This window comes from Natrix helvetica (assembly GCF_964273705.1).
Source record: "Natrix helvetica genome assembly, chromosome: 1".
NCBI lineage: Eukaryota > Metazoa > Chordata > Lepidosauria > Squamata > Natricidae > Natrix > Natrix helvetica.
The window spans coordinates 289707127-289727851 of record NC_138548.1 but is presented as its reverse complement, the minus strand read 5'-3'; the positions used below and the strand labels follow the sequence as shown (position 1 = coordinate 289727851).

The following is a 20725-nucleotide window of genomic DNA, read 5'->3' as shown; positions in this document are numbered from 1 at the left end:
ATTAACAGAGTTGGAAGGGACCTTGTAGTAGGTTATCTAGCCCAACTCTCACACCCACACCCAAGCAGAAGATCCTACACCATTTCTGACAAATGACAGTCCCATTTCTTGAAAGCTTCCAGTGTTGAAGCTCCCACAACTTCTGAAAGCAAGCTGATTCGGTGACTCCTTATAAATCTCCAGGTCCTCCAGGTCCTCCAGGCAGCGGGATATCAGCAGTGTCACCAGTCTTACCTGCATGAAATAGAAATGCAAATCTAGGGTATCAATTGGCATACTTTTCCCAGTGACATCATAACTTTGAGCACTTACGTACAAAAGGAACTGTTGTAAACCAAGGACAACCTGTGCACGGGCAAGGTCTTATTGCAGGCAGACCTGGCACTTTAGATGGCTTTGTGATTATGCCAATTTATTTCTGTGGATGAGTATTTCTTTTAACTATGGATCTTGCTGCTGTTTAGCATTCTTAATAGAAAACTGGCATATAAAGACAACAGACAAGACATATGAATAAACATGATTTTCAACTAGACATTTGATAAATGTTACTATCTCATAATACAGTGAGCACTGTGGTATCACCTGATTGTCAATATAGAGAAAAAGGTAGAAAATGATGTTTTTCATCCAAGTGCAAACAATTGGGGAAAGGTTCTTGTTAAATAAGCTAATAATTAATAATTTCCACCCCAGACCACCCCAACGAGGCTGTCGAGGTGATGACCCGGTGTTTGGAAGCCGTCGGGGTCTGGATGGGGGACAACAGACTCAAGCTCAACCCCTCCAAGACTGAGTGGCTGTGGCTACCGGCACCCCGGTTCAGTCAGTTGATTCCATCGCTGACCATAGGGGGCGAGCAATTGCCCCCTGTGGAACGGGCGCGCAATTTGGGCGTCCTCCTAGATGCCCGGCTGTCAATGGATGACCATGTGGCAGCCGTGGCAAGGGGGGCGTTCCACCAGGTTCACCTGGTGCGCCAATTGCGCCCCCTACTGGACCGGGATGCCCTACGCACGGTCACTCATGCACTGGTGACGTCTCGGCTGGACTACTGCAATGCCCTCTACATGGGGCTTCCCTTGGGACGCGCTCGAAGACTGCAGCTAGTCCAGAATGCAGCCGCGCGGGCTATTTTTGGGAGTACTAGGTACTCCCACGTAACACCGCTCCTGCGTGAGCTGCACTGGCTGCCTGTGGTCTTTCGGGTGCGTCCACTAGGCAGTGCCAACGGGCGACACCTAGGAGTAGAGCCTTCTCTGTGATGGGCCGAACCCTCTGGAATGACATCCCCCCCGATATCAGAACCACCACCGACTTTCTCTCCTTTCGACGAAAACTGAAGACTCACCTGTTCCGTTTAGCCGGCCTGGCCCATTCATAGTCTTATTATAACTCCTGGCAGATATATTTTAACTGGGTAATTTTAATTGGGTATTTTTTAGGATTGTTTATATACTGTTTTTTATCTGCTTTACCTGTACAGTGCTGTATTGCCTCCTCTTCTATGTTTTTATGTTTCCATGTTTGTAGTCTATTTTATCTATTTCATTTGACTGTACACCGCCCCGAGTCCCTTTGGGGAGAGGGGGCGGTATAAAAATCGAAATAAAAGGTAAAGGTAAAAAGGTAATAAGATACATGAGAAAGGTATACCTACATATATGTGATTACAAAACAATTTTATTTATTTAGAATCATAGGCTGGAAGGGACCTTGGAGGTTTATAATCCAACCCCCTGCTGAAGACAGGAAGAATTTAATTAATTTTAACCTACCTTTATTATTTTTATAAATCATTCAAAGCAGCAAATATACTTAATATTCTTTTCCCCTCCTATTCTCTGCAGAACAATAATCCTGTGAGGTGGTTTGGGCTGAGAGAGAGTGACTGAACCAAAGTCATCCAGCTGGCTTTCATGATTAAGGCACAATTAGAACTCACACTCTTCTGATTTTTGGTCTGGTGCCTTAACTACTTAACATTAATTTTCATAATCCAAGCAAGTACAGGTTCCTGGTGAAAGAAAGTTCTAAATCTAAATGTTTATTGCATGTCAGGCTTCATACATCAGGATAGAGAGTTCCAATAAATTACAGTGTTTTCCTAACATTGCTTGTTAGGCCTGGGCAGTGGCTGAACTAAGATATTGTGGCAAGGAGCAATAATTTATCATTCTGAGAATGGTGACTGGACTAGTCAAGCTTTATTGCTTCAACTCTCCTTAATCATTATTTTGGTTTGCCAGAGACTTAACAATGATCAAGCATGAATACTGAGTTTTGCTAGCTTTAATCCTCCCACGATGTCGCCAACAAATCTTTTTACAATTTATATTTAAATATTTACATTTCACTGACACAGCCAGAATAGTTTTATGCCAAATATGTAGGGGGAAATTATTTGGTTACTCCCAAAAGATGTCTTTATAAATGTCTTTACATAGAGTGTTTACATGAAGTCCAATATATGCCTCCTTTTCCAGAATTAAGATTATCTAACAATTTTATCTGCTGCTCAATTTAGGTAACATATGTTTCTTTAGGCAGGTCTGTCATGAAGGCATTGCTGGGATTTACAGTCTTATTGGGTGCTTCTAGCACAGGGATGTCAAATGGATTTCTTCGAGGGCCGGATCAGCATTGTAGTTCTCCTCTGCAGGCTGGCCAGGGGGAGAGGGGGACACGGGATGGATGCCTCCTGCATCACCCTGCTGGCCAAAATGGGGCATGGGGGCACATGCGAGGCCCCCCACGGCCTGTTTTGACTGCCAAAAGCACCATGGGCCAGTCCCTTGCTATTTCCAGGTGGGGCCCACGGGCCAGATTTAAACACCCCGTGGGCCGCAGGTGTATGACAATCCTGTTCTAGCACAATAGACTCAGAGTGGAAAGATATGGGCGGTTACAACAAAAGATAGTATCTTTTGAATTCCTCTTATTATTTTTTGTGAGTCAGGCAAGGCAATTGTATGATAAAAGCCTTATGGGAGAGCACAAGATGAATCATATGTAAACTCCAAGGTTAATGGTCGTAAGCTCAACCTGTGTTCTAATTTAGAAATATGTTCCCAACAAAATATTGTGCCCGTTCTACCTCATTGGTGATATTGAAGGCTATTATGACTGAATAATTATTAAAAGTAAAGATGTTATTTTAAAAATGAAGATAGTCTCTACTTATCACCACAGGCTTTATACTCGAAGCCTTGCATCCGATTACCATGCCTGAATCTGCATAGCATTTCTGTGACCAACCAAGGTAAGAATATAGGGTGACATTTCTGGCCTCAGCTCATTAAAATATTTGTGGACTTAAACAATTAATTAAAACAAAGCCAGGATAAGAAAAGATTCTTTCTTTTCTTGTGATGAAGTCTTAGGCTCAGTGACACCATGTCACTGAGCTCAAATAAAACAGAGTCTTTAAGAGATGAATCCACTAAAAGGTCCCGCCAAGTCCCTTGAAATTGGGGGAGTGAAACTTCTGTAAAGAACATTGTTTTCTTAACAATGTAGCCATGCTTGAAATACTGGTTTCCAAGCTGGGTGATGTGAATCTGAGGTAACTAAGAATCTGGAGTGTAGGTTAACGCAATGCTTCCCACTATGTTACTTGGCTGAATAGGGAACGTCAGGGATGTTATCTGATCTAAAGAATTTCTTTTAATACTTAGTTTCTCATTTTTATAATATTAAAAGTTTCTTTGTTATAATAATTTTTATTACAGTTTGAGAATACAAAAATAAAAAAAACTAATACAAAGTAAGAAAAATATAAAAATTAAAAAGGGGAGAGAACATTTTAGTACCTTAACACCTTCACTGACATTTCAACAAGAGATCTCTTCTTCCCATATCTCATTTGCAATTATGGAGCCTCATCACTTCAAATTATGAAGCCTCATCACTCAGTCCTAATCAGCAAAAGTCTGTTAGGTTATTTAGAAACAACACACACACGAGACACAATGAAATTAATCAGTTTTATATTCTTTTCCCAAAAATCTCTTCTTCCCATCTCCTATCTCTAAACAAATTTTTGAATTTGGACCTAGTAAAGAAAAATGGATTAAGAACTACCAGAAACAACGTGTATATTTTAACTTTGATCAACTAAGTCCACTCTGTATTTCTTCTTTTACTTTTATGAATCTTTCTGTTCAATCTCTTCAATTCCTACAAATTGACTTCTACTCTACACTTCCTGACATTGGTCTGGAACTTCAGCAAATATTGCCTTTGCGTTCATTAAATACATGAATGCAATAAGCCAGTTTAAGAAAGTTGGCTGATAATTTAGACAGGAAGAAATTCCTGATCTTTCTGACTGGGCCACCTGCAAAAGATTTCATAAAAGAATACCTCGTAAAGTTGAAATACATGTTCTGAATATTAAAAAAGACTCATTTCATAGTTTTGTTTTCCTATATTCATATTTATATATCTACACACATATATACATATTTATCTATATCTTCCAATTTTATGATTTGGGGAAGCTGAGAACAATGCCACTCATTGCCAGAGTTCTTTCTGGGTTAAGGCTAGGTATATAACATTGTGAAACAAACAAATAAATATACAAACAAACCTGAAATTTAATTGATATTAAAGAAATAGGCATAATTAATTTGAGTCAGATAATCAAAGTGATGTGGTGTAAAATTAAACAGTGTGTGTAACTTCCTAAATACATAACCAATTCCAAGAAATAGACTGGCCATTTGCTAAAACCTAAGAATGGAAATGACTTAGCGCATGTGTGAAAACAGGGAGAAAATCATTTCCAAAGATTAAATTGGACTACAAAGCAAAAGGTGTAATTCTCAGTCATGCATTCAATGTGGTGTTGTGTAATAGCATAGGCACTGGAGGAAGCTGTGTTAACTTATGGCAATCTGAAAACCACTTTTTATAGGTAGCACCTTTTCTAACCAATTCTGTTAATAGGCATGAGTTTTCATGGCCTGCAGTTCATTTCATCAGAATCACTACCAGATACTAGATTCATTTTTATTTCATGGAAAACCAATTCCTGATTTTTGTGTTCTGCATTTTGACTTTTTTTTACTACACGTTAGATTTCTGTAATATATAAAATGTACTACACATCTTATTTCTGTATCCAGCACTTCTGCCCAAGTCAATCCACCTCAGAGTAGATTTCAATTTAGCATTATTTAAGATCTTTTGAAATGGGCCAGTTTTAAAATTCTCTTCAATGTCATCCAGTGGAATTTAATTTAAAACATTGTCTTTAACTTCTTGAAAGGGTGTAAAAGGCATTTACATGAAGTAATATTAACACTTGGTCAGATTGCATCACTGTTTTGAAATTAACACTGAGAGATTAAGGCAGAATAAATAGCTTTTAAAATTTTAATTCTATGTAATTAGGATGGCTAGTTCACATGAGCTGAGTAAGATGTCCCCTTTTAACCAGCTTTTATTTTTCCTAAAGGAACAGGTTCTTAGAATGGTCCAAATAAGCTGGCTTGCTGTCTGCCCCTCCCCTCTTTCTGGAATTCAAGGTAATTAGCAGTTTTTTTTTAAAAAAAAAACCTTGTGAAAAAAGGTATTAGAGCAATGCCCTTTTAAAAAAAAATCAGTTTTATTAAATATGCTGGTTGCACCACTTCTTGGAAAACTGGTCTAGCAAGTGTCAAATGCACTTTTGTGATTGCATAGATTAATTATGTACAAAATGCAGTTTGTGCGCCTTAGTTTAAAGACAATTTAGAAACTGATGCTGGAGCAAAAAAGATATCTCAGTTTTAGTACAGGGATGTACATTTAGTATACTAAACGTGCTGGATATACACATGTGCTGGATATATGTGTATATATGTGCTGCGTATATGCGTATCCATGTGTATATATACATCCAACCATAGTCCTTGACTTAGGTCCATAATTGAGCCCAAAATTTCTGTTCTTAAGTGAGACATTTGTTAAATGAATTTTGCTCTATTTTATGACTTTCTTTTCCACAGCTGTTAAGCGAATCAATGCAGTTGTTAAGCTAGTAACAGAGTTGTTAAGTGATTTTGGCTTCCCCATTGACTTCCCTTGTCAGAAGGTTGCAAAAGGTGATCTACCTGACCCCTGGACAAACTGTTTGTAGATATGAGTCAGTTGCCAAACGTCTGAATTCTGATCACGTGGTCATGACCGTCATAAGTGTGAATGGTCATAAGTGTGAAAAACGCTCATACATTTTTTTTCAGTGTCATTGTAATCTCAAATGTTCACTAAGTGAACTGTTGTAAGTCAAGGACCACCTATATTTGTTTCCAAAGACATTTTACAATTCTGTTAACTAGACTGAAACTTTAAAAAAATGGCAAAAGGTATGCCAGGGGTGTCCAAACTTGGGAACTTTAAGACTTGTGGACTTCAACTCCCAGAATTCCCCAGTCCACAAGTCTTAAAGTTCCCAAGTTTGGACACCCCTGAGGTATGCCAATTCACTTATATAAATCAGAGAAAACCTTATGGATGCAGATAGAGTCACAGCTCAATTTGAGAGCATTTTTACTTTTACCTAATTAGTATGAATGGTCTTGGGACAAGGTTCCCCATAGCAATTATCTGGGAGAATCTTTTCTTTGTTAAAAAAAAAAAAGCAGTTGTATTGACCTTGTTCATCTTTTGCCTTGCCAAGAAGTCTGTAAGTGCAGCATGGGCTGCACTCCCATCCCAGTCTTCGGCTTTTCCCTCAGAAAGAGTTATTCTTTAAATTTGTAGAAAGACAAATAATTTCTTATTCTTAAATTAACATACTGCCATTTCATAGAAATCATTTCCCCCCATATAGATTTGCCGAATGCATGTGTACCTTTCTCAATTAAAGTAATCTCATTTCGGCTTTTAATTTAAATGCGAATGAACAAGTAAAACAAAATTTGGAAGGACTTGCATATAGGATAATTTTATGAAATGAATAAAACTTGCACAACCTCCAGGGGGTGGGTTATTTGTCCATTTATGTTGCCAGCAGGACCAACATAAAGCTTTGATAACATTCAGTGGTAAAGTTATACATTCAGGAAACCCAAGGAGGGAAAGGGCAAATTATTTTTCACAGAATTGCATATTATTATTTACAGTGTACTGCTTTGCTGTTCTTCCATGGCTGTTGGCGGGAATTTTTGCAATACAATTTGATTTCAGAAAGTGGCTTTATACTTTGATTGTAAAACAGCAATTTTATTTTTTCTAAGTATGGTACAGTAAAAGGCATTTGGGGCCTTCAAGGTATTCCTGCTTATGCCTGAGTATTTTAAAGAGAAGATACTGTAGGCAGATGATGATGTCTAGTCAATCATGCCTGATTCTTGCCAATTTTATGGACTAGCTCTCTCCACATTTTCCAATCTTATATGACCCCTTTCACTTATTTTACTTGACTGGTGTTAGCTTTTAGGGTATACAACCACTGTGGAGGTTTATTTTATTTTATTTTTAGAAGACATTACTTTCTACACCTCAACATTCTAAGCATAATTACCTTTTCCAGTGAGTTTGGTCACATGACTTGGCCTAAATAAGACAGAATTTTGTGGTTTTGCCTTCCAGCAATATGTTTGACACCAGTACCTGCTTGTTTGTTACTTTTGCTGTCCAAGGAATGCACAAGAGCCTTCTCTGCACCTTGAATGAATCAATTTTCTTCCTGTGTGGTTTCTTCATGGTCCAAATGGACAAATAAAGAATTAATAAATGCTACTTTTAGTTTCTTGATCTACCAGTCATACACTCACAGAATATATCACACAGCAGAAGAATTCTTCTTCACCATCAGTGGCCCATTATGTGAGTATTAAAGAAAGAAGTTGTACATTTACTTCACTTAAACTACAAAGGGGTGTAATCTGAAGCCTGATGCTGAGGAAGGCCACTGAAAGCCTTCAAGACTGCCCCTAGAATGTTTCCAGTGGGTGGTTAGTGAATTGCCTTAATATGACACAATGCATAAATTGAGAGTGGTGCTAATAATCATCTGCTGTAAATTAAATTTAAAAAATACCATTAAGTTCTGCCACTGCCACACTGATGATAAAAACTGTTATTTCCCAAACAGTAAGCTGGGTTGACAAAATCAGAAATGAGGTGATAAGCTGCCTGGGAAAACCAAGGGAAATCGTCAAAACCATTAAAATAGAAAGTTAGAATGTTTTGGAGATGTGATGCGAGACCCGCAAAAATACGCCATACTTCACTTAATCCTCCAGGGAAAAATTGAAGGCAAACAAGGTCCAGGCAGAAGAAGAAGATCATGGCTTCAAAATATAAGGGACTGGTTTGGACCAAACTCAGCCGCCCTTTTTCATGCAGCTGTTGAGAAAAATATGATCACAAACATGATCGCCGACATCCGATGATGGATATGGCACAAGAAGAATAATTCATCAGGAAAACAATTGTCTAGGTTTTACTCCTGTTGTGTAATTACCCGCGAAAAATGTTTGGATCATGATTTTAAACTTGCTTAAGCAGCACAGAGGTGTTTCCTAGAAGATTAGGAAAATGTGTTTATGGCCCTACCATTATTCCTGTTTGTGTTCCCCTTCTTGCCATTCTGCAAGATCACATATTTATTGAGTGTCAATTTAACATTGCAACTGGAGAACCCTGATTTATTTGTAGCATCAGGTGATTCTGAAATGCCCAACTCAAGGAAGTTCATCTTGCATCCTCAATCACAGACAAAATCAAGTGCCGGAGTCATTTCTTCACCCTCGTGTTCACACATTTATTATTTCAAATTCCCCCCCCTTAGATTTATCCCAAGTTTATTGTACACATTTTTTGAAACTGCAATACAGGTCATCATCATGTCATCGCACGCAAGGTATCTTATTATTAGAGAAGCATTGGAACAGCAACAAAACTTCTGTTGACCAATGATGAAAGAACAAAAAATATAAAACAATATATACCATTTTCTGCTGCTTAGCAAATATGATTCAAACACCATAGCTGATCACTGCTGTAAATATACTGCACCATAAATAAATGTAAAGTCATTGTATACAAAAAAACATTTTTAGACATTTTTCATACAAACAGGATACATTTGGAAGAATTACACAAAGATTTTCCTTATATTTTCCTTTTTAAAAAAAGATTGTGTTTATGTTTTCAAATATCCAAATACTAATGAAATGCAGGTTAATATAGAAAAGCAGGGGAATTACTGTGGGCTCTGATACATCTGACAAGTGCTGTTGGGGAAAGGAATAGAATTCAAGTGTATATTTCATTTCAAATCACTTTCATCTGAAATCATTAAAACCAAAACGAGAGCAAGCTAACTGTGCTACAGGGAATCAAAATGTATTGAAGAGATCACTGTTTGTTTTGCTTTTGTGTAAACTGATAATTCCCATGAAGAATTATTACCAACCAAACTACCATATGTGGTTGCATAGTTTTAATGCACCAAAACTTTTTAGTTATTAAGAATGAAACTTGAAAGTTTCAAATAGCTGAAAAAGAGGTAGTTAGGGCCTCTCAATCCCAATTTTTCTATTATTTGCTTATTGAAAATCATATTTTTCTTCTCATTCATAAGAACAGGAAATACAAGGTTTTGTACTTTACATGACTCCAATGTCTGGTAAGTGAAATACATCACGTGTATAAAAAGTAGGTGCACATTTGAACTTCATGAACATGCTTTTGAAATGTGTGGAAATAAGCATTATCCGCAACAAAGATTTCAATTTCTCCGTCTTGCATGAATTCTATAGATGTATAGACTTCTAAACACTTCAAGGCGATCAATTGTGCTGTTTGCCTGTATGGGGTTAGGCTTTGTGGAGTTAACAGATAGCTTTACATTGCTCCAACATCATCATTATTTTTTGAGACAGAAATGTCTTCATGAACTTTGGAGTACTATCTTAGTCTATAGTTTGGGATGAGTGATTTACGGTACATTTTAAAATTTTGTAATGTATCTGACAGCAGGGGAAATTAGAATAGCATTCTGCAAAACCCAATACAAACATGGGGCAAGTCATTCAGAGAACAAAATCTCAGGGGAAAAAAGAACTCTCTAGCAGATGGATTAACATTGTACAGTATTTAAACAAAAACCTGACTGAAATATATCTCAACTTACTTTGAGATTCTCTGACACTCAGCGATGAGATCTTCAACAAAAACCTGCTTTTCTTTTCACCACCACACACATACAGACAATAATTAGGTTTCCCCACAAGTAGTCCTGATTTTTTTCCCCCTGGGAGTGACTGAGAATTCTTTGTAACACTAATATAAAAGCAGAACCTAACAAACCTCTTTCACATGACTGAAAATACTTATTAGAATTACTGTTCACTACAGACTTCTTCAGAAAACAAGATACAGGATGTTATACCAATCCTACAGCAAATATTTTGGGAGAATATTTGTTTTGAAGATAAATGGATTTTTTTTTAAATTTACCATATTTAATGACTGCTGTAAGAAGAAGAAAAAGAAAGAAAAGAATGAGGAGAACATCTGCCTATCAATCACAAGAATATGTTCGCGTTTGGTTTAGTTTTTAAAATCTGCTTTGTTTTTTAAAGTTAATCAAGTCTTACTATGGTAGAAACTGTGATGTTAAGGAGTTCTGGTATTGTATATGCTTTCCATAAAAATCACAAAACACTTGAACTCTTCTGGCAGATATCTAGGATTGAAAAGAGCAGGACATTTCCCTCCTCTGAACCCCTTTGTTCACCATCGTGGTCTATGTAAAGAGTTTTAATTCTATGAGCCTTTCATATTTCCATCAGTACAAGAGACCCCTATTTTATCACCACCAATCCATAAAACGAAGGTTAACAATAAGCCCAGTACCAGCTGTCACCTGAGATATTACACTAAATTAGATGTTTTCATATGCAATATACTTTTTGTTCTGAAGAAGTTTTCACACACATAACTGCACAGATGTTGACTTCTATTCAGCTTGGAATCTGGTACGGCAAGGTTTGAGCTCATGTGAAAAGCAAACAATGTACGATTAGGTGAATATCTCCTTAGTACAAATAAGGAAACTGTATATCTGAATTTGCTTTGCTTTGATGCTCTTGGATAGAGGGCTTAGTGTTGCTGATATCATGGTTTTCTGTTGCATGAAAAAAGCTGAAATATCTTACCACTTGAATGGCTGCCTCAGTACTTATACACAGGAAACAGATATGATATGTGAAACAATATTCCATCAACTTCTGTACAGAGAGATGGAAAGAAGGCATTTAAGAAAGGCCACATACTAAATACTAATAATGTTATGCTGCTGCTGCTTTGGACATAATGTTCTTACAAGATTGAAAACAGAAAACATTAAGCTAACTTTTTTTTTTTGTATTTTTATCAGTATTAGTAGATTCTGGTTTAATAATACCTGGTACATTGTGATGAACAGTAATTAAATATGCATTTATGATGAAGAAGAAAAAGCACAGATGAAAATCTCTAGGATCTAAATGTTGGAAAACAAAATCTTAGCTAGACTGCCCCTCTTTGGCATCTTCCCATCAGGGCTGGGGGCAAAATTTTGGAGGGCAGCAAATTTGGCCAAACTAGTCTTGAACAAGACAAGGTCAAAAGCCAACTGTTATGGAAGAGACTGGAACTGTTGAGAAACACCCAACATTAGAAGAGCCTGGTTTTATTTTTGCAGGCTGAAGAACAGGGAAACACCTCTACCACCATCTCCACCCCAAGAATTTCACAGATCATTACCTTAAAGTAGCACAACAATTTACCAAGATGTTCTAATGATCGAGCCTCCAGAGATGAACAGAGGACAACTACTGTCTTGCATACGATCATTCGTTTACATAAAGGAACTTTTTAATGGACTATACACTTGCAGTTCTGAACAAACAAGGAAAACTGTCCAAATCTTTAATATTTTGAATTAATTTTGAAATTCTAAGCAACAATAGAACAACTTATATTTTCTTTATAGGAAATTAATCTGAACTGTTAGAGGACTTCATTCTAAAATTCCTCTTTTTACCCTGGAGAATTACAGGGCAATTACAATCCCTTAGAGCAGGGCTGTCAAACTGGTCTACAAGCCAGATGCATCACGCACTGCCCCCCCCCCCCCCCAGTTTAGCGAAGGGGGAAAAGTTGCGATACGTCACGTGATGCCACTCTTGATGCCACGAGTTTGACTTGATCCTGCCTTAGAATATACCAAAAGAACTCAGAAATGAATTATTCTCTCAAGGTCTTAAAAGGTCCTCCTTTTCCTTTTATTTCCTGTTACGTGCTCTAGCTTTGGTAATTAAACTAGTTTTGCTTGGGTAATTAAACTTGCTAAACTGGGTAGCTTTTATCCTCAAAATCTTTTTTACTGTCATATTTAGACTCACAAAGATCTTCTCACCTGATAAGAGTTATGACTGACTTAATAGTTCTGTTTCTCTTTCATCATTCTTGCCCAATCTTGTCTCTTTAAGGTGTAACTCGTCCTATACATATCTGTTACGGAAAGTGTCTGACTTAATTTCTCCTGACTGTGTGTAGTACCATCTCATTCAAATTACATGGATTTATCTCCTGGATGAAGAAAGTAAGAGATCTATTATGAAGAAGAGCACATATGTGTTCTCAAATTATCTCTCCCCTTCATTATATAAGCTTTTTCATTTTTTAAATCAGCTATGAGAAATCCATATGTCATTGGAACCATATATATTAAAGGAAGACAAGCTGTTGCTTAGAACAAAGATTTTGTTGCATGTATTCCTAAGAGAATTTCCTTTCAATTACTAAATATGGATCTATAGTTTTGAATTATCATAGATTCCCATTTTCAGGAATACAGAAATGTAACAACCTCATTCTTCTACTAAAAGCATTCCAAAGAGGAAAAGATGCTGAGCTCAAAATATAAACCCCATTTCCAATCAACCTTCGAAGAAGACGTAGCCTGCTAACTTTACTAAGGGATGAGGCCATTACAATGTGTATCACATATAGACAATGACTGTCTGTAATTCTAACAGTAAGAAACAAATATTAGCTCAGATGTATTTATGTCAAGAAAGAGATTGAAAAGAAAGCATTACTTTGTTTTCTCCATAGCATTGTCAGTCAATGCAAAAACTGGGAAAATTTGTTTGTTAATATTCCACTGTAAACTAATTCCAAATTTGGCTTAGCAAAGTAATTCTAGAAGGCGAGATAACAATTATAGCAAAAATCTGTTAATTTCAAGTAAACAATTATATGCTTTTTCTGTATCACCTACAGGGGGAGAAACTCATTATTTCAAAATGTTTAAGCATTTAGATCTCAAAACCAAGTTATCAAGGAAAACTATTGTTGTTTCAGTGTGTACCAAGTGGAAGACTTGCAACATTTTGAAATGTGGGCTTCTTTAACTGGAATCTCAAAAACAATGACCATTTAAAGACTGCAGATTTTTGTGCTTGATCAGATGATTATGGGTTGTCATGAAAATAAAGGAAACTCCAGGAGGAAAAAAAACACTTTCTGCTTCTTCTCACCACAGTTTCAACACTATAGGTAAAGCCAGCCAGAAAGATATAGAAGAACATGCATTCAAATGAATCTTCTAGGAAATGCATCTTTGTGTACTGGATCCATCCATGTCTGCTTTGTTGCAGGACCTGTGTTTGCAGCTGTTTGGCTTCCAACAGCTGAAGTCCAACCTTTCTTGCCAATATCCAATGGAAAGACACAAATCTTCACACTGTATTTCCAAGGCTGAACATTTAGCATGTTGTGGCCAAGGACTGATGGATGGGGGGCTGGAAGCAGCGAACATGCTCAACTGTTGAACTGTCTGTTTCCACTGATTTCATGTATTTGTTCAGGATGGCAAAAATCTCATTGTTCAGAATTTGGTACTTCCTGATCCTGTCAGCCATTTTCTTAAGTGGCTGGAGATTAAAACAAAAACAGAGAATAAGGAAACATGAACACCATCTCTACTATTTTTATAACCAACCTGTTGTCAAAATAATCAGCAAGACTACTGGATAAATATGTAAAATAGTTCTCTCCCATCTCTAAATGGAAAAAAAAAGTTTCAAGCTCCCCTATTTCTTAGGCATAATAAATATAACATCTCTTTACATGCTTCCACAAAGGAGCTGGAAAATAACTCATTTGCCTCACGTTTTTATTAAATTTATGCAGAAGTGGCTCTATGTTTGTTAAATTATTGACTTCTTTAAGTCCTTATTTTCCTCTTTCTCCTTGTCTCACTAGAGAGCCAAATGTACACAACTGTTTGCTAACAAAGGTCAGCAAATCCTGAATTTATTATATGTATGTACTAAGTACTCACAACAGACATCACCTTGTTCAGTGGGGAAGAGCTACTTACTGTTCCTTTATATAATTCTCCCACATAAAAATGCAAAATCCCCGAAATACAAGTTGTGGTAATCTGATAGACAGTTGTCTACTCTCTTTAAAATAAAAAAAGACAATTTCAGAAGGAATTCCATGGCTTTGTAAAGCACATGTTTTGCATGAAGAATGTCAAAGTTTCAGAAATTTGGATCTTCATGGCCAATAAAGTCATCTCACTGAAACAGATTCAGTGCAGTGCAAAAGTTCTGAAGTTTGACATAAAACCATTTTCAAGTTTCCACCTGGGATATGTAAAAAAATTGTTTAAACTCTGGGGAACCACCAATGTTCAATGTATAGTGTACAGTTAGCTGGAAGAACAAACTCTACACATGACATACTGGTCCATGTGTTCCCTCTCAGACTTACCACATTCTTTATGATTTCATCCTTCCCATCCTGTCTCTGCACTTTTAACAGATGATAGCAGAAGTCAAAAAGATCAAAACGACGCTGTTGCCCCAGAAGAACTATGACTGAGCAACCAGCCCAGTTTAAGCCATCTCCAAAGCACTGTCTAGAATAAAAAGGAATAGGGAAGACATTATTTGGAAATGATGGAAAGATTTGGAATTCTTCTCACTTGATTCTATGAAGAAATAATAAATGCTGAGAAGTTCATGCAACAAAAAGAAAGCCACGTGGCCTTTATTTAGGACTGGCCTCAAAAATAAGGATTCCAATCACTAGCAAAGTATCCATATAGATTTACATGTCATAAAATCTCAGCTCTTTGCAAAATGGATATAGCCTTCAACACTGGCCTACTCACTCAGCAGTGAATTCATTTGTTCCAACTGGAATGCAGTACACAAATTGCATGGCGCTCCAGAGTCGGTGAAATTCAACACATTCATCAACATGCATGACACCGTTTGTTGGGGGAGGCCCACGCCAGATGGGATCTTGGAGGTAGCTACGAATGCGGGTCAGGATAACTTCAAACATGGACAGCCCACAGCACAATCTCTCCTTGGTCAGCAGGTCTCCTTCACGGGCTATGGCTATTTGCTGATGAGGAAGAAAAGCTCTATTAGGAGATACCAATTTCTCCCAGAATTTCCAGATTGATCTCCCCACCCAGCCCTCCAGTAAAGTTTGGAACTTGTTAAAATGTTTAAAAAAGGGCTTAGACAGCTTAGATTTAATTAAAAACTGGTAAAGTTTGCCTGAGAACACTGAACTGCCTTGTTATTTAGTTTAAGGAAGTTGCTTTCTAATACACCTTTGTATATTTTATCTAAATATTTATTACTTTACTGGTATTTTTTGAATGAAATGAGATTTTGGAAAGAGCCAACATTTGCTTCTGTATTAGGCTTTTAATAATAATAATAATAATAATAATAATAATAATAATAATAATAATAATAATAATAATAATAATAATAATAATAATAATTTTCTGCACAATGTAGTTTTCCTGCAAACTGCATTCCTGACAATGAAATATATATCTCCAATAATGTTTTCTTATGTAGTGAATATTTAACTTCTATGGAGTGTAACTTGCACAAGACCATGTATTTTATATGTGCATTTATTAATTATGTTAACAGTATCTGCTTATGATACATTATTAATCCAGATCTGCAAGCCTTTGTGAATTTGCACTTCCTTGTTTAAGATGATCTTACATATCAGATTATATGCTTAAATTTAATATTGATAATCTGTAATGCAAAATTCATGAGAAACTGAAAATGTGACAGATAATAAAGAGAGGCTAGGGGGAAAAATGTCACTTTTCCGGTAATTTTTCATTGTGTATTTTAGTTATGACTGCAAGAAAATAAGCATTTTTGAGGTAAGAAAAACAATTATTTTTCTCTGCTTTGAAAATTGAAAATAAAAAAATATTTCTTTCACTGAATTTTGTAGAACCCAGAAGCTGTAGTAAAATATGTCAAAAATATTTTTTTACAATATATATATATGTATATGTGTGTGTTGTATTTGTGCTGATAAATAAATAAAGGGAGACTAGTATAGATCTATTTCAAGCTATTTAGCTCTCATCAGCTAGCTATACCCTTACTGGGATTTGAACCTGGGCTGTATTACATATTGATTTATCAGCACAAATACAACACAAATATAACAAAGTCAACATTAAAAATATGGTTTTCTGCCTGGATGGTCTCCTGGAGTGAGCCGAAAGACAGACAAAGGGAAACAGTGTGTTCCCTCCCATATTTTTGGGCATACCAGGGGTTGTGACACAATACACACACACACACATACACACACACACACATACATACACTATTGCCTGGAGAACTGCATTTGTCAATTTTCTACATTTTCATTTGAAAGAGAGCAACATGATGAAAATACAGATATGCAGCATAGAAATGGGCGGCAGGATGGCAGAATGAGATGGATTACTACAGTGACCAACTAAAGGTATCTCAGCCATCACACAGCTATGCCATTTCAGTCTTTTGATAATGCAGTAGCAACCACAAGAGAGCACAGCTGGATGGACTTTATCTATTTGCTTCACAAAAATGCTAAGGCACCTTCATTAGTACATGTCGAGTTATTTCACTACTGTTTATCCTTTAGGTTAAAAAACCTGCAATTAAGGTAGGAGTTACTCATTACTTCTAGTTGAAAAAAAGTGGAACATCTAGCATGCATATGCTAAATGTTCCATCCATTAGGCACTGAAAGCTAAAAGATACAATACAATAGCAGAGTTGGAAGGGACCTTGGTGGTCTTCTAGTCCAACCCACTGCCTAGGCAGGAAACCCTACACTGTTTCAGACAGATGACTATCCAACATCTTCTTAAAGACTTCCAGTGATGGGGCATTCACAACTTCTGGAGGCAAGCTGTTCCACTGATCAATTGTTCTGTCAGGAAATTTCTCCTCAGTTCTAAGTTGCTTCTCTCCTTGATTATTTTCCACCCATTGCTTCTTGTTCTGCCCTCAGATGCTTTGGAGACTAGCTTGACTCCCTCTTCTTTGTGGCAACCCCTGAGATATTGGAACACTGCTATCATGTCTCCCTTTAGTCCTTCTTTTCATTAAACTAGACATACCCAGTTCCTGCAACCGTTCTTCATATGTTTTAGTCTCCAGTCCCCTAATCATCTTCGTTGCTCTTTTCTGCACTCTTTCTAGAGTCTCCACATCTTTTCTACATCGTGGTGACCAAAACTGAATGCAGTATTCCAAGTGTGGCCTTACCAAGGCATTATAAAGTGTATTTTCACATGATCTTGATTCTATCCCTCTGTTTATGCAGCCTAGAATTGTGTTGGCTTTTTTGGCAGCTGCTGCACACTGCTGGCTCATATTTAAATGGTTATCCACTAGAACTCCAAGATCCCTTTCACAGTTACTACTGTTGAGCAAGGTACCACCTACACTGTACCTGTGCATTCCATTTTTTGTTGCCTAAATGTAGAACCTTACTCTTTTCACCATTGAATTTCATTTTATTAGATAGTGCCCAATGTTCAAGTTTGTCAAGATCCTTCTGTATCTTTAGCCTGTCTCTGGAGAGTTGGCTATTCCTGCCAGCTTGGTGTCATCTGCAAATTTGGTGAGTTCCCCATTTACTCCCTCATTGAAATCATTGATATAGAAAACTATGACTACAGATGCATTTTACCAAGGAGTACATATTTGCAAGTCAGTCCATATTGGGATCCCTGAAAATAATTATCAGTCTATACATCTGCTACTTTTTTTGCATGTTGAAGATTCTTATATTGAAATCTTACACTGGTTTCCTCTCAGATAATTTCCCACTAAACTCAGTGGGAATTATAGAATTTGGAATCAAATATGGGTTTGGGAATGGGGTTAAATACTTTTCATTACGCAACAGTTGCATTCTTACTGATTTATTCAAATCAGATTTTGACTAAGAGATCATTTCTAGATATGAGATTTTTTAACATACATGGACAATATGTCTTTAAAATTAACAAAAGCGGAATGTCCTTTGAATAATTGACACATTAGTGGCTAGAATTTACTTTATTTTTTTGTAAATAAATGTCAGCTGGGACAATTAGGAAAAAAACCCCACAAGATTTCCTGGAGTAATCTGATGCTTAATGACTGGACTACTAAAATATATAGAACTCTACATGGGTATGCTTTTGAAGACAACTCTTCAAAAAACAATTGAGAAGCCACAGTAGGCCCAAAAAACAGATCCCTAGTGGCCAATAGGCATAAACACAGTTAGCAGTACCACACCAATATTTTCATCACTGCATTGGTTATCAATAGTTTTCCAAGTCCAATTCAAAGTGCTGGAGATTACAAGGCTGAGTCCGTATATAGGATCATCTTTTCTAAACATACAGTTCCTGTCCTCTTTTATTCAGGCAGAAAGTTTAGCGTTTCTGCGTTATATAAAGTGAGCGAGATGGTGGCCCAAAGGTGATTTTCTCAGTTGTAGCTGCACATGAAGGACCCATTTGTACCCCTTACATTTATGAGGTCCCCAAACTAAAACCAACCAAAGTATGCTGTTCTGTTGTGCACCTGGCTGCTAATAGTGGAGATAAGCCCTGTTCTTGATAGGATTATTGTTGCTGTTGCTATTGTGGTTGCTGTTATATTAACCTTTATGGAATATTTTTTATAGGGCCGAGATTGTTCATAAGGAGGTTGGTTTTATCATATTGCATTAGGTGTGATAAACTGTCTTAGAGTCTTCACAGCGGACACCACGGTATATAAATTGTTGTACACATAAATGAACTCATATCTCTTCAATGAGAAAAAGACTTAAAAGCGAATACAATATTTCAAGGCAAAGCAAGAGAATAAAGTTCTTATCCTTTTGGGAATCTTATTTAATAAGAGTTTCTTAAAGTTTCTAAATAGAGTTGTCTAATAAAGATGTTGATTTATTTTTCAACATCTTTGTGCTACCCAATGAATATATTTCTACATTTACAAAAACGGCTACATTGATAGTTAAGTATTTCCTTAACTGACAAAAAGATTCCAGTCTCTTTTCTGCTCTAATCATTTTAATGGAAACTATCATCAACTAGTATCAATAGCAACACAATGTTTCTCAATAGTTTCAAAGTGTGATTAACAAAATCTAAGTCCATATTTGTTTCATGTAGCAAATCTGAGATTAGAGTTCTATTGTTATTATCTAAAGTAAAGAGTCACTTTCGATGGTGAGATGGGTAGTGTATAAAATAAATAAATAAATAAACAAACAAACAAATAGAGTCACAGGGACATTCTGAAAGGGGAAAAAATAACTTTAGAGAAAATGCAAAGTGGTACAAATGAAATTATTGTATAGAAAATGTATATATTCTATATTTTAGACCTTTCCTGAAATTAACGATATAATTAAGGAAAAATAGATATTTTATTGTTTTCTTGAGACTAGCGTGACATATCTTTCAGAACTACATTGTTTCACACCTATTCCTCTGGTGTTTTTCATAATAATCATTAAAAATGCTGAGGTACACAAGGTTCTCAATTTTGTATACAATATGTTTGAAGATTAAGGAATGCCTATCTGCACTTCAGAGAAAGGGTACAATGTGGTGCAATTCAAATGGAGGTATTAATCTAGGAGCTGAGCTGTGAAAAACTCAGTGGGATCCCACAGAAATATGGACAGCTTCCCCACAGAAGTATCTGTGGGGTTTGTATTAATATTACTCAGCAGCAAACAATCCAAGAGCAAGAAGGCCAGTGGTTGGGTGGTAAATTCTTTTACTACTGGTTCTGTGGGAGTGGCTTGGCGGGCGTGTCATGGCTTGGTGGGGAAGGATACCATAAAATCTCCATTCCCACCCTGCTCCAGGGGAAGGTTACTGTAAAATCTCAATTTCCTCCTGATCAGCTGGGACTCGGGAGGCAGAGAATAGATGGGGGCAGGGCCAGTCAGAGGTGGTATTTACTGGTTCTCTGAACTACTCAAAATTTCTGCTACCGGTTCTCCAGAACTGGTCAGAACCTGCTGAACACCACCTCTGAAGAAGGCCCAAGGCTTTGCTATGTTAGGAACAATAATCTGAGATCACTGAGAACACATCTCGCTCTGTACTGGTTTATATTCAATGCCTCAGAATGTTCTTACTATGTATACTAAGATGGAAACAATTCAGGTTAATACTGGTAAATGATTGAGGAGTATCTGATAGTATATTAAGATCTTGACTAGTGAATAGGTATGCCTACATGCACTTTCAAGTCAGTTTCTGACTCCTGTTGACTGCCTGGACAAGTTCCTGAACTTTTAGTAACCTTGAGTTATTTGAAAAATGAGCAAGTTGTATTAGGAAGTCAGCAAATATTAAATCCCAAGATTCAAT

The 20725-nt window shown here is 36.8% G+C and overlaps 1 protein-coding gene across 2 annotated transcripts in view; it reads right to left on the bottom strand.

The window, feature by feature from the left end:
- Positions 1-8743: 8743 nt before the first annotated feature.
- Positions 8744-20725, bottom strand: part of CYFIP2 (cytoplasmic FMR1 interacting protein 2) — a 71032-nt gene continuing 59050 nt past the window's right edge. For both annotated transcript variants that reach the window (XM_081938949.1, XM_081938950.1), the window contains exons 29-31: positions 15176-15414; positions 14773-14920; positions 8744-13925 (exon numbers count right to left, since the gene is read on the bottom strand). In XM_081938949.1, the coding sequence (XP_081795075.1) occupies positions 13758-13925; positions 14773-14920; positions 15176-15414 (555 nt within the window). In that variant the 3' untranslated portion in view covers positions 8744-13757. The remainder of the gene's footprint in view (positions 13926-14772; positions 14921-15175; positions 15415-20725) is intronic.